Source organism: Myripristis murdjan, chromosome 22 (assembly GCF_902150065.1).
Source record: "Myripristis murdjan chromosome 22, fMyrMur1.1, whole genome shotgun sequence".
In the NCBI taxonomy this organism is placed as follows: domain Eukaryota; kingdom Metazoa; phylum Chordata; class Actinopteri; order Holocentriformes; family Holocentridae; genus Myripristis; species Myripristis murdjan.
In genome coordinates, this window is record NC_044001.1 from 17094570 (window position 1) to 17118564 (window position 23995).

At 39.6% G+C, this 23995-nt stretch overlaps 1 protein-coding gene across 2 annotated transcripts; it reads right to left on the bottom strand.

The window, feature by feature from the left end:
- Positions 1–55: 55 nt before the first annotated feature.
- On the bottom strand, positions 56–23699 carry ppm1aa (protein phosphatase, Mg2+/Mn2+ dependent, 1Aa). Of its 2 annotated transcripts, none has more exons than XM_030044603.1 (6): positions 23326–23699; positions 21537–22388; positions 21310–21427; positions 17718–17829; positions 17551–17608; positions 56–2616 (listed from the first exon to the last, which is right to left on the bottom strand). In XM_030044603.1, the coding sequence occupies exons 2-6, from the start codon at positions 22371–22373 to the stop codon at positions 2584–2586; spliced, it is 1158 nt and encodes a 385-aa protein (XP_029900463.1). In that variant the 5' UTR covers positions 22374–22388; positions 23326–23699; the 3' UTR covers positions 56–2583. The 2 variants fall into 2 exon arrangements, with proteins under 2 accessions (XP_029900463.1, XP_029900465.1); XM_030044605.1 differs by lacking the exon at positions 56–2616 and adding an exon at positions 6387–11442.
- Between the last annotated feature and the right edge of the window lie 296 nt (positions 23700–23995).

Here is a 23995-nt window from a genome sequence, read left to right on the forward strand (position 1 = left end):
AGATACTTCCCATGGGCTTCACACAATACCATACAACGTATGATGGAGTGTCAGCTGTTTTCAAGGCTTTATTCATGGACCTTTAGGCAAAGTATTGAATACATACCGCTCAGAGAATAATGTTACATCACTCAGATACTGGAGAGTTCCCTATCAATTTCCAAGGAGTCACAGTTACAACCTTCAAACCTTCAAACCACAATCAAGACACACAAATGGGCAAGAAATGTACAGTACATATTCAGTGTTAACTTTTGGACATGTAAGTGCTAATTCATAGGCTGATTTAGTTAACTACTCTGTGGTTGAACAGTAAGAGCATATATACCGACAACCTGTTCACTTTGGAGGATCAGCCTTAGCAACTTAGATCAGCACCATTGTTTACCACAGACTATTCATTTAAGTCTTGTGGCGAGGTCAGGAAATGACAAAAGCGCGACAAAGAGACTCATGAGGTACCACGGCAACGGCAGGAAAAAGTGAGGAATACAAGCCACTTGATTCCTCTCGAATCAAACGTACTGGCAGGATGGATGGAAAGCTTTCAAAGTCTGCGCTCAAGGCCTTGCTTGATATCCATTTGAATGTAATGTGATTAGAAACATCGTTACACCGGCCATAACCTGACTTCAAGTAATGCATACGCTGGAACCTGGATGCCCGATCAGGGAGGGAACTTGATGATTTGGATCACAAGACTAGCCGCAAGCACAGTTAAGACTGTGTTTAGGGAGGCACACCACAGTATCAGACAGATTAGCACCACAGTTGTTTTCTTGTACTTCTTCTACTGCCTGTTTTGTTGTATTTGCGAGAAGATTTTTCAAGCGTGTAGCCTGTGAAAACAACACAAGAAAACTAAGATGACAGCATACATGGAGGAAGGTCTTGATACCAGCTGCTTTGCCTGGTTTCCTGGTGGTCATCAGGTATCATGGAAAAACATACTTGTCAACAACACTTGGATTTGAGGATAAACAGAACATAGGGCATTAACAGGATTACACGCAAGAACTATTTCATTTCATTATTCAATATGAAATAAAGTTGCTTAGTCATAAGGGCTCAAACAATCAGTCTCCTATTTATTGCCAGTAGAGATGCTCCCAATTGTCTAATGATAATACATATCGGTATCTTGGTTTTCAGGATTGTAAAAAAAACTATTCATATGACAGGCAGAGGCCAGGAGAAGTGATGGGCATGTAAACCTTTAATATTCCTCTGAGAAAGTGAATAAGTTTTGGGAGTCATGATTTTGTGAAATGTAACATGTTTCCTTTCTTAGTGTGGTCTGTCACCATAACTGTATTGCTAGCATAGAAATGATGATTATGTAGAGGAAAATATTTTCTAATTGTGCTCTTTTAATTAGTTACGCCCATACATAGTGGAAATATAGATAAAAATATAGAACTGAGGTGTATCTTTGTGGATTGTTTGAGGTTTGCTTAAGATCAATAATGTTGGTTCACTTATCTGCTACATCGAAGTTACAGTTTGGACAAAAATACCTTATTTTTCCCATATATAAGTTAAGATATAGGCACAGAGCTACTGAGTCGATATTGAGCTGGTCGGATTATGCAGCACAACAAATGTAGTGTGTGTCTACAGGGCTAAAAGGTTGCAGATATTCTCTGCAGGTGTCATAACACTAATTTCAGCCAGCCATGATGATGCTGTCTACAGATTCCTTTTAGGTTTAGTGGATTTCACATGTTCTTACTGTTCAGCTGAATTTAACCTCTATCAGCGTCTTTGACCTCTACTGTCTCTACTCAGTTTTTACTATCACATCTGTATAAAACCACAATCTTTGTGTCGAGTGTAAGATGAAAGCAACAGCACTGACATGGGGAATTCATAACATTAAAGCATAATAATGACCTCATACTATGCTAGTAAGTGGCTTATACGAGGACGACACCAGATTTAGGCCTCTGTGCTTCGATTATAGAAAAGGTGCCCACATTGTTTTGTTTTGTTTTTCTAGTTGTCATTACTAGCCAACATCTTGTCTAAGGGCACCTTTTAGACCGTCTTGTTCCCTCATTTTATAATTCACTGCCTCTCCACTGAAAATTGTAGAGCCTGATACTGTGGTGATTTGAGAGTCTATTTGGCTGCCAGCACTCCTCCATGTGAGAAATTGGTACTAGTATGGTCATAAAAATGTAAGCTTATAAGCTACAAGTTCCCATCCCTGCACGAAGCACCTAATAAATAAAGTTAATATTTAAGCCATTGTTTGGAATGATGTTACGTTATGGCCAAGACAGGAGGGTGAACATGTTAAAACAATTTCAAAATGGGTAAAGAGTACAGAAATCAGATGTAGACTGATTAGAGGGGCAACTCTGATGGTGACAACATACAATAAAATGAGTGAGTGGATACTTTTTACTGTGACTGACGAAATGCAAAGACAAATGGCTGGCTGACATCGTTTGATTAGTTCTTGTTTTAGCTGAAACCACGGAAGAAGAGGATGTCTGGGTCCTGGGGAGGAGAAGAGCAGGGTGTAGGTGAAGTCCAGAGATGCAGATGAACCACAATGACAGCATGCAGGACGATGGCTCAATCACTCAACGGCTGCATGCCAACAACAGACTTCAGACGGCATGCAGAGGGGATGAAAAAGACACTGCAGTCAACAACAACATAAAAGGGACAAACATCTTGCAACATTATGTAGACAGAAAGCCATTAATACCTAGAGGTAGCGTGATTAACAATGAGACACACAAGTGCAGAGGGTCATGAACATTTCCATCTCACCACAGCCCACTGAGAGCCCAAGCTGAGAGACAAGAGACCATGCTTGATGAGAACAGACTGCGCAGGTACAAAAGAAAAACAATTTATCACCAGTCACATCGATACATCTTCACAGTAAGAGACAATACTTGGTCTTAGAGAGGGGGGAGGAATGAAGAAAATTGTTTCTATGGATTGACAGAAGACAGTGATGAACAAATATGCCTTAGGCAGTCCAAAGATAACACCCCAGAAAACCTTACAGAAAGAGATGAGGTGATAAATTAAATGTCTTTCAGAGGATAAAAAAGAAACAATTTAATCTCATTTTCATCAGACTTGACATGAATTGACATGGCAAGAAATGAACACCACCGGAGTGCTGGTAGGACATCATGCAAACCCTGGTCGGCGTAGCTGTGACACAAAACTAGTCAGTCACTTGCCAGACGAAAGTTATCCTCACAGAGGGTTTATTTCCTCCGCACAGTGAAATATGGGGAGGAGTGGTAGGGATAGTGGGGAGCTGTCAACAAATAACGCAGCTTTCCGCCACCACTGATCAATCACTCCCGGATCTGAACCACAACTGTGCCGACCCGCTGGCTAGAGCTGACATTAATCCTAAATCTTCCAGTCAGCGCGGAGGAATGACAGGATCACAATGTGGTGGTGGGAGCGAACACTGATACAGGCCCTAACAAGGAAAGGTGCTGATGCTAATGAGTGTATCTGTAGGTCTTTAACGAGGCTGCCTCGTTTGGTGTCCTAATTTACAGTGAGCTGTGTCTCAGGGGTGCAGGATAATGAGCTGGCCTGGGATTCCCAGGGCAGTGGCTTGTGTAACTCACCTCATGCAGGGGGGACGCTCGCTCCCACAGAGTGTGAGTGAGAGACTAAAACAGAGAGTTGAGGACCAAGTGAGGGAGAAAGGACATATTTGATGTAGTGTCTGGTGTCTGCAGGAGAGAGAAGGGCACACAGAGGAAGGAGGAGAGGAGGGGGCGGTGGGCGAGATGTCATCCCTGCTTGATATGCTTGTTTGTACACTCCAATCATTGAATCGCTGCAACCAAGTGAGAAAAGCTTGTGTTCTCTGTGACAAACTGACCTCGGGCAACAAGTACACTCAGATGGAGGAAATGGAGAGAAAGCGAGGACGAGGCAGAAGCTATATGAGGGACAGCAACCGTGCAAGAGAATAAAGGCAAAGAGAGGCAGCGTCCAGGCCTACACATTTTTAATAAGAAAAACATTCTGTGTTTCATTGAGTTTACACGTGGTTGGGTTCGTCCCCGGTCAAATGCATCCTTTAAACCTCGTGCCACATGCTGCACCACTTGCTTATTTCCTGTGCTTAACTCATACTAATTCAAAATTCTCCTCCTTTGTTGGGCAACCCTGAAAAATGTGGCTCCTGGTGTACTCCAAAGCAAATTAGCAAATGTGGAGCTCAGTGACCTCAGTGGAGAAACCATCCACAGAGTATGCGGTGTGCCCTGCCGCCCCCACCTCTTACTGCTGCGTCTGCATGGCTGCATTAGTCAAGCTCAAATGGGTTTCCGCCATGAGAAACAGAGCATGACATGCGCTAAACAATGGCAGGCAGATGACGAGCCTGCTCTATTTGATGATGGCCGCTGCTTTTTGATGTGGAGGAATATAAGGGCAGCAGTGATTCATTAGGGGGCACAGGTGGCCTAGGATCTAATGAGTTACATTTTATAAAGCTTTCACATGCAAATGGATAAACGAGAGCCGCACATGCATAAAAAAAGGTCGTATTAACTAGAGCTGTAGTTTGACAATTTACAAGTAACAAGTGTCAATTTTTCCAGAATGTTTAAGAGGAGTAAGTGGCAAGGCTGCATTGCAAAGCCAGGTGTATAAACAGGTTTCCAAAGCAACAGATGTGGCAAAATTAAACACAAAGCCACTACTGGTGCAACAAAACACAGCAACAGTGACCATAATGGCTAATGTGTTTATTTGCCTGACACGTTTGTCACAGGATGAATTTACTGCTACAGTTTGTCTGCTCATATGACCAAGAAATCAAGAGCAAACATCCTGAGGATCTGTGCAGCTAAAACCTGCCACAAATCACACCTAAATCAAAAAGGCAGTCTGACTCTCTGCAGCAGTCGAGTTTCAGAGAAATGTTTGGACACAGCATGTTAGAGATTGTGAAAGTCCTCTGCTGGTATTTCTATACATGCACAGCTATTAACACTGCCCTCCACTGGCTGGCTGATTGCCTGATGGTCCTTAAACCATGGATAGGAGATGATTATTCTACTAATCCGTCATTCAGTTGAGTATGGGAATAAATCTACGACAAGGGCTGAATGAATACATTTTACCCTTTATCTAAAGGCATGGGTTCATGGACTGGCAATAAACAACTCCATAAAAGATACAGATATACAAAAGCAGAAGTAATGAAAACTGAATTTTGAAACTGAGGTCATCATCATTGTCATACTTAAAAGAGAATTATATGACTTATATCTACTTATTGCAAATAAAACTTAAGCTATGGAAGCTGCATTTTGTACCTTTTAATATTAAACCAAAAGCTGCTGCTGCAAAAAAAATAAAAAAATAAAAAAATAAAAAAATACGCTAGTCAATTCATCACAGGAACCACAACAATCCAAATTGCACCTGATCTATTAACTGCTTGCCACTGAGCACCGTTTGAACGTTTGACCTTCTAACACGGCTCCTGACATTATGTTGACATTTAAAGTAATCCCTCCCATGGTTCCTTGTCCCAGTGGCCATGGACTGCCCTGATCCATCTCCTGAGCTCAAGCTCCTTATGTACGTTCACCCCCTCCACACACACACACACACACACACACACACACACAGAGACAGGCAGCGAGACAAAACACAGCTCTGATATTCAGACAGGTCAACAACACTGTGCTTTGGAGTTCATGCGGCTGGAGAGGTGTGGCTGTGGAGGGGCTTATTGATTATCACACACAAACTGATAGCGTTAAGTTACACACCAAGCTGTGCAGCAGGGAATGATTTACATTTCCCGCTTCAAATTTCAACCAAATTGAAAAATAGCATTATATCTGTCTACTCTGATAAAAACAGTACAAAGGAAACACAGTCACTACGCTATTCATTTTTCTTTTTTTTTTTTCAATGACCCAGGACAAGGAGAACGACCGCTGTCTGGAGTTGTGTGATGACAAAACATCTGTACTGTATTATGTAAAACAAAGTATCACTGTGCATGTCTCCACACAACCACTTCACAATCAGTGCACTTTAAAAGGTAGAGTCTGAAACATAATGCATGCTCAAGTAAATGGCAGGATGGCGGGAAATTGCTGTAGGCTCCTATATGGTTTGTATCAAGGAATGTAGAAAGATCTTTACATCTATACCTCTCTCTAATCTTTATATCTTCCTTGGTTTGCGTTAATCTGTTTTTTTTTTTTTTTATTGAAACTCCAACATCATTGTGGTCACAAAGTCCAACTTCAGCTGTTCAGATGCATCTCTGGCTGGAATGTACAGATGCATTTTTTCCCCCCCACTTTGCAGAAAGTTTCTCTTACGCAATACGCCAAACAGATACAAAGTGATAAAATGACAGGTACAAGGTAACAACCCATTTATTTAGTGATACATTCTGCAAACTAGAAATTTTATTCAAACTTCAAAAGCTAAAAAATGAAAGAAAGGAGGGAAAGAAGGGGAAGAAATTCAGGGAGCAAGGAGAGAAATGCATCAATTCACAAGCGAGGAATGCAATTTGTTCAATCGACAACACAAATAGTACAATTTAGTTCAGGGAACAAAGCTTTTTTTAACATTTTCTTTTTTTTCTGCCATTCCTTTGGAGCTAGAACATAATACAAAATATACAGTTATTGAACTTTGTAAAATCACTCACAGAGGCCTCTGAGAAGCATTTGAATCAACATTGACAATACTTATCTACAGCACTCTAAAGCTATTGTTGAATTTAATCATAAATATAGCAGACATGAATGTATGTATGCACATTTTGAATGCTTACGAGGTTACCGTGTTAAACACTTGCATTTGTTAAAAGTATGACATCATCTGCAGTGAAAAATTAAATAAGCTTTCAAGATCAAGATCCAACAAGGTAACATGGAAAATTGTATATAAACCAGCAATGGTTGAAAAGCTGTACCTTGTGACTACCAAGACAGAGAGTCACTTTGTTGATACTGTAAGTACCCTAACATGGAGAGAGATTTTGCTCTATAAGACTGTAATGTCAGTAGCATTACTCCTCATAGTGTTCTGTTGAACAACTGTACTTTAGGGGGCAACATGAGATTGGGTAAGGCAAATCGGTGAGCTTATTTATGAGCTGAAAAGGTCAGCAAAGTGAGGCTCAGGTCTCCCTGCAAAGGGACATATAAACCACCACTGCTAAGGGTCACACAGTAAACGCCATCACCAAGGTACATCAATATGTACAAGAGGGCGCAAGCATTAAAAATCTCTTCAACTTCCGCCAGGTAGACCTCTGTACAAGAATATACAGAATGCATTCCAGGCAACTAAAGGTAACCCTGTCAATAGCTTTATAATCTTTTTTGTACAATAACAATTTTATGAAAAAAAGCTGATTATACAGATGATCAGTGCATATGACTATTGTCATTTAGTCACACCTAATATCTCATACATCTCACATTTCTAAAACCCTGAACTTTGATACAATTCTAGATTTCTGAACTAAGTGAACATCACAGAAGTGGACCAGTTGGTGAAATAACACAAGTGAGGGTTGGAGGGCAATTGTTTGAGGGAGAACTGTCTTATCAGACAAGGTCAATAGTGTTCCTACTTACTAAAATGAGCCGTCATTTGTGGTGGCCACTTCATTTTTTCCTCATTAGCACACTTCAGTCAAATACTGTACATAAGCATAGGCTTACCGCATTCAAATGGATCAGTGTTACAATATCATAAGTTCTAGAGGCCAGACACAACAAGGCTTTAGAAAACTGCTCTCACTAATGTCAATCTCCAGAAAATGGCTGCTTTCTAAACCATTTTGATCTACAAAACACAAGACAAAAACACTTCCTATAAATATTATGAGGTATTTTAGTTTCATGAAAATTTAAAACAAGGAGTGGATGATTGGGATCATTTTTATGTTGTTCATACTTGTCAAGGGGGGGTAGAAACGTGCGCTGGAAGGTGGGCATAACATAAGCAAAACACCCAAACGTGTGAAATCACAGCCAAGCCATTGTAAATATCACACTACAGCAACATACAATGCTAATTAGTCAATAGACAATTTTGAATTCTCCCGAAATTAACCTGTTAGAGACATGTGTCGAATTTGCATAAAAGCATAATGCATTATAGACCAGCATCATTTTAGGGCCACGTCTTCACTGAGTTGAGGAATTTCTGGGGGAAATGCACTAAAGTCCAGTGGTACAGGCATCTAAAATTAAGAGATGTCCCTGAAAAACTTATGTATGTTCAATATTAAGTGGGCAAAAAAAAAATGCATACGTTCACCTAAGAGTCATCAACACCTATCAAGTTTATAATAAGTTGTTAGGTGCTGAAAACTGGTTGACAACAGTGTCTGTAAGTGACCTCACCTACCAAATACAAGCAAAATTATACAGTTACACAGATGCTATTTAAACTTACTGCGTGTGTAATCAAAAAGCCATTTTGAAATACATTTATACGAATTCCCTACCCAATCTGAGGCTGTGAAACAATGAATCGCCTGAAGAGTTTAGACTTCGATCATTTACACCATATTAGTTAAGTACTGTAGTAGAGTTGAACAAAAAGACAAAATATTCAAGACAACAGTTTTTAGTATGGTGGGTTTTAGCAGTCTTCTTTGTAGTTGTGGTTCTTTTTTACATGTTGGGAGGGAAAAGTCAATGAAATTACTTTTTGATGCAAAGTCACAAGAATTCAGTTTCCCTATTTCAAGAAGCCCTGTTGATGGTTTTGAGTGAACTGCTACTTCTAAAGCACTCTGATGTTTTCTGAATAGAATTATTATGACAACACTGTTATTTTGTGGACAGCAGTGTGATTTACTTCACACTGTTTAAGGCTACAATAATTGTCTGCTTGGAAATCTCATTCATTTCAAGGTAAACTCAGAATCGAGCCAATGCCATACTCTAGGGCTTAACAACTAACATCTTCTGATCTGATAAGTAGGTCCTCTGCACTTTATACAATATTGTAATTCCTGCAATATAGGCTTGGCAATTACAAAATCTAAGTGATCTTTGGCCATTTTGCCACATATGCACAATAAAAAAGCAGTTAATTGTGGACCTTACTGAAATAATAGTGAAGCTCTGTGTTCTGTTAAAGGTACAATAACTCACTATGCACCACAAACCCAAATGTAGTGAAATAGTTAGGATTGTCACTTGGATAAACAAAGATTTATAAATTTAGTACATTATGATGTGTTACATAAATAAAGCTGTCCAAACCCTGAGTAAACATCAGAGGGACATCAAAGTGATAGAGGGAAGCCTAAATATTAATATGCCTAAAAATTCAACTCTGACAGATTAACCATCCAAGACAAAACAGAATGGCATTTTGTCCACAGCAAAAAAAAAAAAAAAAAAAAACTAACTCAAGCGACATGATTTATTCCTTTTAAGTTTAAATCAAAAATATATACATACATAAATTTCAAACAATGCCATTTTAGACAATTAACGGCAGAAAATAAATCTGAAATAAAAACCATTTCTCTTCAAGAAACATATCTGTGTGTTAAATACAGATTTAGTCGGTGACTATTCATCTTTTAAAAGAAGGGAAAATTGAACTGCAAATCAACCCACAGATTATACACTAGCAGCAAACTGTATTGTGCTCTGGCTTCTGGTGCAGTGGGGGAGGGTTTAAGCAGAGCAAACACAATGGGAATAAAAAACGTGCTATACAACCATGAGACCTCATTGCAGTTAGCCGATTTGTTCTTTGTTAAAATCTCCAAATAAAGACCATTTGAGAAGAACCACCTTCGATGTTAATAGTCGGCAGTTTCTCCTATTTTCAGACTGGCGACGGGTGATTTTCTCTTAAACAGTCAGTGCTTAAACTGTTCACAAAAGTCTATTTATACCACATACAAAATCTGAATTTTGTGGAAAAAAAAAACTTGGCATAGCAGGTCATAAAGCTGAAACAAGAGATCGGAAATCATATGGCACCCATGATGGGCACTGGTAACAAATGCATGTTTAGGTGACAATATTCAAACATGATGTAAAAAAAGGTGTGTAAACCAGTCAAAGCCCTGACTAGCTACAAACCATTATGTGTCATGGGTAAATTGAACTACTTGTGTCGTCTCATATTACAGTAGAGTTATGATATATAGCTTTAAGTTGTTCAAATAGCATTACAGCATGTAAACTGTTATCCAAAGCTCTTGGAATAAGGAGTAGTGAAAACCTATTTTGTCTTGATATGGAAAAATGGCTGAAAAGGGCAGACAATGGGTAGGCATTGGGACAGCAATTCCCTTAAGCTCCAGCCTGTGTTGCTTTGCTATCTCAACTACTGTAGCAAAGTTAAGTTAGAGTTGCACATACAGATCTACCTCTACACAAACACACGTGCGCACACACATACACGCAAGCACCCACGCACGCTTGCAAGTACATAGCTATTTGAACAGACAAATGTGCTAACAGGGGTCTCGATGAGCTTTATCATTATACAATGAAACTCCTTATTTCCATCATCTGCCTTAAGGAAATGAAAACAATTTTTTCACTCCACTTCCAAAAATGACTGAGAAACACTTTGCCATTATTATTTGAGCATGTACAGAAAACCACATACAAAAATAAAATACAATAAAAAGCACAGGAAAAAGAAAATAATTAGGATTTGAATGGTTTGATATAGAGAGCTTACTGTGCTGTCAACCTATACAATTTACCCGTTTCTTAAGGAGCAAAAACCTAAAAAAAAAAAAAAACAAAAAACAAAAATAAAAAATAAAAATAAAAGCAAAAGCAGAAAGACATAGTGCCTGGAGGACAAACAGTAATAATTCACTGAATAGACATTTGTTAGAACTCCAGAAGAGCAGGAAAAAGGCAGATAGTGCATAAAAGGTTCTCTTTTTCATTTCTTTCATTTTTTAACTTAAAATCAAGCTGCATTAAATACAGGCTGTTTGTACAGGACAATTGCACTTCACAAAAACAGAAATATACAAACACACACAAGGAAATGTGAATCAAATTAATTACAGCAAAAAAAAAATCTTACTACTTAAGCGGATTACTTAAAAAAAGAAGAAAAAAAGGAAAAAAGAAAGAAGACCTGGTGGACTCACTTGTTATGGATTACTTTAGAGGGGAGTATTAAGGTGGATGAACATAAAGGGGAGACAAGACGGTGGGGATCCTGAACTCCAGAGTGGACTGGTGCTGCACTATTCCAGGGCTGTGTGCATGCATCTCCTCTTCCTCCTCCTCCCATGTATTCCCTTCTTAGAAACCAAATGCTCAGAGTGGCGGAGAGACAGACTGCTGAGCTGAGCTGCTGTGGGTCTTGAGAGGGTGGTGGTTTGTAAACTCTATGCTGTGTTAGTGGTAGGAGGTTGTGTTACCACATGTCGTCTGTGGACGCTGAGTCCTTGACAAGAGAGGAAAGGAAGGAAAAACCCTTCAGACTCTGGGTCTACATCCATGGGATCTCTATATCAACAGCTGGACAGGCTTCATCGTGTAGGTATGATCTGAACTGGCAGATAATTAAAGTCATCCAGGAGTTGATACTGAGATCTTTTCAACATTTTTGATATCCTTAATATTTGTACTGGCAGATGTTCATCAGATAAAGTCACAAATAATTATTTTGTATAGTCTGGCCAAGTATCTTAGTATAGCAACGAGATTTAATTGTAAAGTTCTGACACCATCTCTCAAAAATAAAGACCTTCAAGTTGCTAAAAAGAAGGTACTTGCACAATATCAATTTATTGCGTTTACATGCACAGCAAAATAATGGGCAGCTGGTGTTGTGATTTATTTTTCAAGTAACAAACTGCCACTGTTTTTGGTTTTTCATGTAATTGGAATGACTCAAGTGACCTGTCAAGCTAACAGCAAACTACAATAACTTTTACAGTTGTCATGTTTCATTTGGCTATTAACCTCTAGTCCCTTATTAATGTAGTTGAGTACATAAGACTAAATGTATGAAAAAAAAAAAAAAAAATCAGTTAACAGCATATCAGTTTTCTGCTTCTCTTGAAGAATGACATGGTCAGCAGAAGAAAGGGTAAATTTACCATCATCTGTGTGTATTTCTTTACATTAGGCCCTGTAGAGTACAATGGGTATTTGATTATACAAGTTTGCCAAACAGGAAATTTATTGCCATTTGGAAATATTCAGTTTCTGAATTCTGAAAAGACCATAAGAGCCACTATTTTTTTTTTTTTTTTTAATTTGCATTATTTCTACTGTTTAATGTAGGATACTGCGGATATAATCCAAAATCACATTTCTTTGTGCTGCTTACAAGTCAGTGTCACTTCATTTAAAACAAACATTGCATTGACTTGTCATTAATCCAAAGGCATGAAGTGTATTATATATTTTATTCTAAAGGACTGGTCCCCAGATCATACAAAATAAAACTGGAGAAGTAAGGTCTGGGTGAAACAGCGGCATGGAACTGGCCTGATGAATCATACACTTTAAATTCTTAAAACTGCTTATTAATCATAAGCACACTGACAATTTCTAGGACTTACAGTCTGATCATACAGGCATAATACCCTCTGAGCAGACTGAGCAGCTAGAGGAATGGGAGTCGTTGGCCTGCATTTAGATATGTCTGTTAGTGAAGCCACTCCCTCCAGTGTGATTGGTCAGGCTGAGGATATTACTGGCCCTGCCAACTATGTGTGCAGTAAAGCAGCCCTAAAAACATGTGTCCATATCGCAAACTATGAAATTCAAATGGCCATATGCTTAACAAGCAGCTGTGGATGAAAACAAAAATGAGTGAATCATAGAGATGGACTCAGGCTTATCAGTAGACAGTGTAACACAGGAACTGAGCCAGTTGGTCCTAGACACTGCTATGGTCCTTTAAATTTCAAAGATGTTCTTGCCCTTACGGTTTGTGTACTAAATGGGTCACCTTTGAAGAATGTTAACTTTTAGTCCTTAGTGGAATAATTCAGAAAAAAAAAAAAAAATCACCATCCTACAGCACCATCAAAAATCACCGTCCTACAGCACCAATACAACCTTAACGCTCTTTCCCTGCAACTTGTGGCACGAACTTGGCATTGACTGTCCAGTAGGGGTGGAACAGTAAATGTCAAAACTGATCCATTGGGTACACTCATGTGAACAGGATGATTTTTGTTTCAGTCGTGGCTCATGATTTGCTCAGTGAATTGAATAAAGACAGGATAAGGGCTGAAGCATATGTTGGTGATGTCTTATATTGCTGTCACATTACTCTCATGAAAATATCATGGTAAATGAGCACTATCTGTGGGATACATTACTGAAAATCATATTCCTGCATGTTGTAACATTATTTGGCTATAGTGGGTCAGTTGTTTCAAGGTCAGCTCAGCAGCTAGCAGCTTCTAGCCTCACAACTTCACCAATTTAGATGTTATCTGAATCTTCATTAAGATCTGTGCATAAATATGAATGAATCAGCACTTCAACAAGTGATCATGTCTTAAGTTATTTTTTAAACAGCACGAGAAAGCATCCCTGTGCTCTTTCCCAAGGGTGGAGAGTCAGTGTTAGCTCAACTCATTTCACCAGAAAGGTTCTCAGTTGTAATATCTAAGTAAACTGGATGCAAGTTAATAAAATATTGTAACTGTTAAACTTGAGCTTGCTGAGATTAGATGTGGTCACAAAAGCTTAAAGTGAGCAGAAAAATCTCTTCACTTAATCCCAAAACCATCACAAATTCAGACACCACTTGGACAACTAACAAGTGATAACATGATTTGTACCAGTGCTTAATTTTAGCCAATTTTCAAAGAACATTAAGCATACAGCTGAAGATGTCATATGACATGAGATTGCTTTTTGGGTTGATTCATGAGAAATTCTAAAGGAACCAAACCAATAAAACTGCATGAGACAAAGTATCAGATACTAATTTAAGGCAGAATCAGCAATATGTTGTCGTCATGCAGTTGCCTGACAACCTTTTCACTGAGTACAACTACTTGTATGTGCTGAATTATCAGTTTGATTGTTAAACTAGACCTAATGGAGTTTGTGCTGTTCCCAGAATCTGTGACAGAACATCCAGCTCATCTCTTCTACAGTATGTCAAGAGGCCCATTTGGTACCATTGGTAGACAGTGATACCAAACCAGAAGTGAATGAACACGGTCCCTTGAAACAGAGCTTTATGAAGTATAGCTGTGTCTGTTGCTCAATTAAAGGGAGGCAGGATGTTATTTGAGTGCCAGACATGGGCATTGGTCTTTTCTAAATAATAATAGCATGCCACATAGCAACAGCAAAATGGCATTCCTGGCTACAAGGTCTTCAATGAATTTTCATTGAAACCTGTGGGCCTCCCTGGATTTAGGCCTTTTTCCAGTTTTCATGTAAGTTTTTTGTAAGTTTCATGTAAGTGTTTTTTTATATTAACCTCCATATTCACACTACCGGATTTTCAAAGGGATTAGCAATATCTCTCTATTTTCAGGACTATGACCCTCCATTAATATTTTCCCTTGTTGCGGCTAACAATATTGCATTTGAATGATCAGAAGGTGGAGGTCTGTTTTAAAAAGCAGAACAATGATCCAGAGGTGATACAAGTGCAACTGGAGCTGGCCAGTAATGGCCATCTCAAACTGCGTCTATCAGCCCATTTAAAATTTCAATGTTGTGATTGCTGGTGCTTAGAAAAATAGCTCACATGGACCAACCATGAACAGCAGTAGTAGCATCTGTTCTATTTTGAATGTTTCATCATAGTGGCCTTCCGCTTTCAAAAACAAGAGTCCATTTGATTTTATGGTAGTAATGCTGGAGTTGTTGTAAAGTAGGTTTATGTTTGGTCAATGCATAAGTGTTAACTTCACAGAGAGGAAAAACACACTACCTACCATAGTCTCTCCAGGATTTGTCATAGTCAAACAGGGAAACAGGTATTGAGCTGTGTTGACTGGTTGCTCCCTATCATATGGCTGCTGTACGCATTCATTATGCCCCCAACTGACTTAGACATTCTTGCTTAATTGTTGAGATTTTGGCTGGCACAGTATGCTTTAACACATACCTGACCTGACAAAGTATTTGACAAAATAATATGATCTATTACAGTGCCTTCAGACAGTAATTCACTCCCTTAATGTTTTGCTTGCAGCCTCAATTCAAATGGGTTAATCAAGGATCTACTTGTCACACAACCTACAATCACTCATAATATCAATGCAGATTTTATTTATTTACTTATTTTAAATTCATTCATTAAAATGAAAATATTAAATGTTTTGAGTTGCTTGGTATGCAACAACTTTGCAATTACCAAATTCTGCAGAATAACCCTGAGATGCCAACTTGACTGGAGCCCACTTTGGACATGATTTAGAACAAAACGTATGCATCTTTATAAAGGGCCTGCAAATGAAAGTGTATGTCATTTATAACAACGGGCAGAAACTCTACTATTAAGCCCAAGGAATTGTAGAATTGCATAGAACTGAGGAGACAGTTCTGGTAAAGGCTGAAAAAACATTTTTACAACATTGGGACGTCAAAGAGCACACAGCACAGAGCAAGGCAGGACCTGGCTGTTTGACGCAACTGCGCAGCCAGGCAAAAAGGACCTTGGTCAGGTAGGTGACCAACAACCCAAGGACGACAGCACAACATTGTTTCTTGTCTGCAACACGAGATCTTGCATGAAGGACAACAGAAAATGTTTAACGGCAGAGTTATCTGAAGGAATATAATCTTATAAACTTCCGCTTTACTGCTGTTGTGTCGTTGTTGTGTCGTTTTTCCCCAAAAGGACACGTAAAATCTCTGAGCATGAAGCAAAACATTCTGTGGTCTAACGAAACAACAATTAAACTCTACAGCTGTCGTGTCAAGTGGAAAGCTTCTAACCAATCCAAAACCATGCATTCCTGTAGTGACAGCATCATGCTCTATGAGTGCTATTAGCAAAAGGCACTGGGATGCATTTAACGACAGAGGAGATAATGAACAGAGCCAAATATCGAGAGTTTTTTTCTTAAAGGAAAACCTACATCAGAATACTCTAAACCTTCAACTGGGAAAAGTGTTTATGTTCCACCAGGACAATAACCCCAAGCACACAGGCACATCAACAATGGACTGACTTTGGAATAACAATATGAACGTCTTTCAGAGGACCAGCCAAAGCTCAAACTTGGACTTTAACTGAAAACTGTAGGAATTATGAAAGAAAGCTGCTGACAGATGCTCCCCAACCAACTTGACCAACCAAATCTGTAAGAATTGCACCAAATCCACTCCAGATGTGACATACTGATATGTACATATCCAGGAAGCTGTAGAGCCTGGCAAAGGTGCCTTGAAAATATGCTGATTCAAGGGGTTGAACAAATTTAAATGAGATTTCTGTATTTCATTTTCAACAAATTTGCAGACATTTGAAAAAATGCAATTTCACTTTCATTATGCAAAGTTCTGTGTAGACTAGTGACCGAAATAATGTCAATTTAACCCATGTTGAATCCAGGTTGGAACACCACATAAAATGGAAAAAGTCAAGGGCTAGACACCTTTCTGAGGGCACTGTAATTTTGGATTACTCCATGTGTAGAACTATTTAAAAAAAAAACAAAAAAAAAAAAAACATCCCCAGCATAGATAAAATACTGGAACAAAGCGTCACTTTTCATTGTCAAAAACCAAACAATGTGCATGATGACAATTAGCTGCCCCAGTGACCTGGTCAAAAATTTTACAACACAGTATCTCAATGAAGTATTGGAATAGCCTTGTGGTTTTTCGGTGCACACAGGCTATGGGCATGATAAGCAATGTTTCCTACAAACCAGTGGTGTCTGGTCTGGTGCAATGGCAGCCTATACAGGATTTATTCCAAACATACTCTGCACAAGTCATTTCACTTATATGCTATTCTCTTTCTGTCTGAAGGTGTGCTAATTTGTGAAAACACCTCAAGTGGTGTGAGATGTATATTTTGGCACAGGACATCAAATTCCACTGTGGTTACAACAAATTAGGAAGTAAAAGTTTACTAGGCCTATTTAAGTGAAACAAGTTGATAATTCTCAGCTGCTGTCAACCGTACAGTAGCTAAAATTATGAGTCATTTATTGCCTGAATTTTCTGTACCAGCTTAATCCTTTTCAGGTTTGCATTTGTCCAGAGGCCCATCATAAATTGGACAGAGGGCAGGAACACACCCTGAACAGGTCACAGTTCATCACTGTGTCATGTTTTTATCTGATTGCATTTTCTAAATTCCACTTTATTCCATTACAGCCCTAACACTTGACCAGAGAACTATTTTCTTGAGCCACCTTTTAAGTAGTAAGCCCATATGGGCTGGGTGTCAAATAAGGTGCAGGACACTTCAATAAACAAATAAATCAATCAAAGCATGCATAGCACGAAAGGTTGAAATTTGCTGGTTACACATCAAAAAGCATGCACACTCAAACAAAGCACAGCTAAGGGGAGTTTCATTTCTTCAAAGACAAGCTGGGATACTTACTGTGTCATCACTTCGGTAGGGGTTGAGTTTGTTGTACACCGCTTCAATAACGCTTCGTCTAAAAGAAAATAGAAAAGGCCACCAGGTTAGTTTTCACAAGAATGAAAAAGAAGCCTTTTCAGTGCTTAATGGTGTTCACACCGATTCTAATCAAAAAGCTCACTCACTTGCTTGCCAGCTCTCCTCCAGGAGGGAGATTTGGGATGCTCTCAGATGCTAACGTTCGCATTACATGGACCAAATCTGGGACCCCTTCATCACCCTGCTTCTTGATGATCTCTGTTAGAGGAAAAACAACTTCTTTTGGATCACTTTAAAACAGCACTTGGGCAGAATGTGTTATTTTAATAATCTGCCTGAACTGTGCAATTAAAATGTAGTACCTTTTATTTGCAGTAAATTTTCTTTTACTGATTACACAACATCTATGAGAGACCGCTATTAGATTTACTGAGACAACAGATTTTACTCCGAATTTGCACTTCTCATGATTTCACTATTAATTTTATGAGATGCAGATAAGGTATATTATAAATCTGAATTGATGCATGTATGTTGGATGTTAAGATGTAAGGTCAGAAGGTCATAAGCAAACACAACAGTGCTATGAATAGCTTATTAGGCAACTGTAAAGTGTGATCTGTGTGTGTGTGTGTGTGTGTGAATGCTGAGTTGGAGGTTTCCTGCACTGGAAAATCTCCCTTATTTTCAGAGGTTAGTGTCAGCAGGTACAGCTAGTAGCATAGGGGCTAGGGTTGGATTTTGTTCTTTTTTTTTTTAATACTGAAATCATTATCAATAATCCTAATTAAACTTGATACTCTTATGAATGCTCTACTCCACAGAGGTAATGGAGTTTGAGTATAAGGTAGTGATCCTGAGTAAAGCTTGTAAGCCAATCAGTTCTTGCTCTTTGAGACTTAGGGCCCTATCTTGCGGCAGACTCCCTAAATCCGTTATTTGCGGATTTAGGATTTAGGAAGAGGCGTTCCTCCGTAAAAGTTGCTATCTTGTGCACCTCCCGCTATCCGCAAAACACCTGCACTACCCGCTATATTATGCACAGGCGTGTTTTGGGCGTTACGCCAGCTAAACCAATCAGTGTGCCAGGTGCCATTGCCTTTAAGGGCAGGCTGCGCTATCCTAAATCCTAAATCCTAAACCCGCGATGGAGAGAGGGAGGTAGATTTTCTCACGGGTTCAACTGAGGCTAAAGCAAGTTGGCTTTATATATATATATTATATATTATATTATAGGCGAGTTAATTCAGGAGGTGGAGCCACATGTGTCCAAGTGGATGTGTCACAAGGTTGTACTGATTGAGTAAAATCCCCGGGTCACACCACACACACACAAGAGGTGGAACTATGTGTAAACTAATTTATTGACAAGGTAGATTGGGCAAATAAAATATTAAAAATAAAAATATAGCACAGCTGCTGGCTTATGATAAAACAATAAAACGTGCTGGCGTAAGTGTCCAATTAAAACAGTCTTTCCTCTAAACGGTCTGTATGAGTAATATACTCAGTCCATACCGGCGGCGTCCCGGTATCAGTCCGACCGTGTGCGTGGCGAGGCTCCGTCGGAAGCTGCCTGGGCGCGCTCTCGTAACAGCCCAAACTTTAGGAATAGCGGTTAGCGGGTGGTCAGGACCACCCGCTATCCGCTTTCCCTAAAGTGTGTGCGCAAGATAGCAACTTTAGGGATAGCGCATGAAACACTCCAGGCGCAAATGACGGAGTCGGCATAACGGATAGCGGGTAGCGGGTGGCGCAAGATACCATTTAGGGATAGCGGAAGTTCCTAAATCCGCAATTTGCGGGTAGCGGGTAGTGGCAGCGGATAGTGGGTGGCACAAGATAGGGCCCTTAGAGTTATTTGTGATTTCATATAAGATGTATATCTGTTTGACCTCATAACAAGAAGGTATAAGGGTGTTTGTTAATGTGTCCTGGAAATGGCTGGTAATAGGGACAGGGAGCCATGGCCATTAAGGCTCGAGATGGTGACCAAAATGGTCACATATGCAACCTTATTTTAAGAGGTGTGAGTTTAAATTTCACATGGATGCACTGATGCAAATGCATGGGATTCACACTCTCCTAAGTCAATGACACAAACCATTAAGAAACAATCTATTTAGCTGTTACCATGTTTTAATAATGAAGCGGTCTATTGCTGATTAATTGTAAAAGAAAATGTAAAATGAGGAGGGAGAATCAACAAGAGGTTGTAACTCAAGCCTCATTCAGACAGGATCAGGCACTGCCACAAAAACTTAAAAAAAAAAAACTCATTCATTTTAATGGGGATGGTGTGTGTTGGCTGCGGTGGTGCATGCTGCAGGGGGTTCAGCAAAAAACAAACAAGCAAACAAAAAAAACATAGCAGCATCCAGCAAAAATGGTTGAGCCAGAATCAGCTTTTGCCACAATACAACCTGACATCATGTGGCACTGGCCAACCACATTGCCGGTAAACAGACCAACCGGGCAGAAAGTGGACAAAAAGCACACAGATGTACTGTATATATATCAGTGTATATATCTATATATACTATTTAGATATACTATTTGACGTTTCCATTTTGATGACAAAGCACCTTTCACTTTGACTGCTGCTACTGAAGGAATCACTTCAGCAGCAGAAAACTTTGCTCAGGCAGTCAAAATACTGCCATGCTTAAAATTAACACCTTGCTGGAGTCTCACATATTTCATGAGATTGTCATTATTGTATTCTAGCAAGCAGTATTTATTTTTCATAAACTGCATCTAGTGGCATTTATGTCTGGAGTTAGTAAGGTTGACCCACATTTTTGAACATTTTATCCTCTCCACCATGGCTGAAATGCATAGAATTTAAACAGACACTGTTGATTCCTACATTTGTTGTTAGAGTCCTGTTTGAAAAATGTTATTATGCCAGTGTATAAAGGAAATGTCTGGGAAGTTACATATGAACTAAATAAATTGAACCTGACAGTTAAAAAACAGTGGCAGTTGCATTTTATCCAGGAGCTTATCAGTGTTTACATACCAGCCGGGGTCCAAAATTAACAGATGCTGGTAAAATTTGTCTTTGGCTGATAAATTACAAAGGGTCACACTATACACTGGCTGGTAATTTTTTTTTTTTTTTTTTTTTTTGAGAGCTTAACATTTGAATGCCTTGGTTATGCTGCCATTGGTCTCTTGCTGTTAAGCATGAACAAATCAAAGCAAAAGAAAGGCCCTGTATCACAAAGGCTGCTGAGTTGCTGCCGATTACCCAAGTTATACACAAAGAGGTAACATCTAAACTTCTGCACAATTTCCCTCCTTTTTCTCCACTGCCTAGATGATTAAGAAGCCTAAAGTTATTTGAAACTTAACACTGTTTCCATTCAGCTAATCATTTTATCACGAATTACATGATAAACTGTGTGAGTGAGAAAGCTTTAAATTGTAACGATTATGGTCTCTCTCTAATGCTTCACATTATATCAACCGTAATACATGAAACAGCATTAAAAATTGGTAAGAAGATATATTGCTATTAGAAATGTATATAAATTATTCTGCCATAATGCCAGGTGAACAAAAGTCTATTCTGGACACTGGTTCTGACAAATTAAGAGTGGGTATCTAATTTGGCACAAAATATCAAAACTCAATCCTGTCAGCAAACACAACAATGAAACATTAACACAGAACATAACAAAATAAGAAAAAAAAAAAAAAAAAAAAAAGAAACTATTTGCTATTCCTTCCTACCTTCTACTCTGCCCTCCAGGTATTTATCCAGCTCCATCTCCCGTTTCACAGCTTCTGGAGATACCTTTGGGGCCCCTGGGAAGCAGATTAACACAACACTCATATTGTCCCGGCTTCCCTGTTGAGAGATAAACAACATAAGCGAAGGTCATGTAAACAACTATGATGCCAAAAAAACAACCAAGTGTATTACTAATGCCACTATTAATTCTGTGGGTATGCCTTACCTTGTACAAGCAGGTGTCAACAATTTCATTGCAGACTCTTTCAAGATCATCTGTCACCTCTAGCCTGGACCTGACAAACTCACACAGTTCGTCATTGGCCATGACATCCCAGATGCCATCACAAGCTAGCACAATGAACTCATCTTCCCCCTCACATCTCTCTATTGCATAGACTTCAGGCTCAGGTGACACAAGCTGCTCTGTGGGGCCTTTTCCATGCACGCACTTGTAGTCGAAGTCTCCCAGAGCCCGTGACACAGCTAGGGACCCGTTAACTCGCTGGATCATAACTGAGCCACCAGCATTCTGAATCCTCTCCTTCTCAAGTGGGTTGCTTGGCTTGTGATCCTGTGTGAAGAAGTGCACAGCTCCGCCTCGGCTCAGGAGCCCCCGCGAGTCTCCACAGTTGATGAAGTAGACATGGCCTGGAGAAATCATCACACCTACTGCGGTGGAGCCACTGCGATCCGCACCATGCTTCTTCTCAGAGATGGTTCGCATGTGTTCATCAATCTGCAGGAAACCTGTGCGGATTCCATTCTTCACACTATCCACAGAGGGTTCTTCCTCTAGAGCACTCTGGAAGTCTGGATTGCTGGTGATGTGCTCCAGTAGGTGCTCACAGCAGTACTTGGCCACCTGAGAGCCAGCATGACCATCATAAACAGCAAAGAATGACCAGAGGTCGAGACCATGAGGCAAGCCAATCACAGCCGTGTGTGCATCTTCCATCTCTACCCGCCAGCCCTGCATACTACTTAGACCATAACTCAAGTTGTTACCCTCACCATGGGCATTATACTTTTCCATCTTTGGCTTGTCCAAAAACGCCCCCATTGTCCCTCTTAACACCTGGAAACCAAATTGAAAGAAATATCTATTTAGAAGACACAGCAGAAATATGAAATGTTCTGAAATCATAAACATATGGGAACTGTGGGAATTCATGAATTATATTCAGATCATTGAGAAGGAATTAATCCAACAAGACTGAGATACATAAAGATATTGATTATTATTACAGAATAGAAAAAATTTCAAATGTAAATTGGGTAACAACATATGGCACAGCTGTCATCCTTTTATGGCAAAAAGATTAGCATCTTGGAGCTGAGTTCAAGCACCCTCACCCTGCTCCAGTCTAAAAATAGTAGACCTGAGCACTTATTTGGCTAAATATTAGGCTCACTGGCTGCTAGTATAGATCAAATTAACCCCCCCTTACTTATTTGATGATCAAGTCAAACATTACAGAGATTATCGTCAACTTAGCAGTACTTTCAGCATACCACTGGACAGCATCTATCTGAACTTCTTATTCTCAACACACTGGCTAATTATGTCCCGCTAACGTTATTTTAAGCTAATGTTAAATGCCTGCATAGCTAGCTGACCGACTGGCCGGTTACTCGTTAACTTCAGCACTCAACAATTTGAGATTACACAAGTCTTGTGCTAACGGACCTTAGGTAGCGTGCTATATCGTTTGGAAATTGGTAAACAAAGATAGGTTTCACTGTTAACTACCTAAAAAGTTAACAAGTCTGTAGCAAGAGCATTAACCAGTATAAACAAACACGCTTGCCCCGTCGTGGGCCTTGACCCTTGTCCCTCACAGCTAACTTTGACAGGCCTCTCTCAAACAGCGCTAGCTAACGTAAGGCAAGGAGAGCCCGCGGCCTTGCTAATGTCGCTACAGGCTAACACGGCTAACCAACGGTTGCCCAACAGCTTTCTGACAGTTAGCTGAAGAGTAGCCGCCATGCAATTATTACTGGTTACGACTTACCTAATATCCAAAATAGCAGTTAACAGCAACAGAAGCTGCGACAGTGACAAGAACTGGCTGGCCGCAGTTCACACCAGAGAGGGTTACACCGACGAGACGAGGGGGGGTTTGCTGTTTAGCTAAGCTAGCTAGCTACTTAGCTAGCAATCGTCACTCAAGACTCAGTGCATATAAATTGTGTAAGTGCGGAGCTCCCTGTTTGCGTAAGCCCGTGATGCATTACATTATCTCAGCTGGCGAACTAATGTATATTCTAAAATATTTTCGTGTGAAATTGTGGGCCGGAGCTTTATATGGCCAAATATAGAGAAGCCGAAACGTTTGTCCCAGCCTCTCCACTTGACAGCTTGACAGCTTGCTAGCTAGTCGCTCAGAGGCGAAGAGCCAAACAGAGCGAGAGGACCCGGATGTTGCAGGTTGCGTACTTGAAAACATGACATCATCTCAGAGGAGCTTGGCAGGCGCAGGACCTGGGTGGCTTAACTCAGCTTACTGTCATACACTACCGTTTTCATTATTATTATTATTTATTCAGTCTATTTTTTTTTATTACTTATCTTTTGTTAGGTTTATTTCGTTTTTTGTATTTTTCTCCTTTGCAGTACTTTATGTTTTATTGTCTTAATGCCTCATATATTTATAAGCAATGTTGTCATCTGCTGTGCAACCA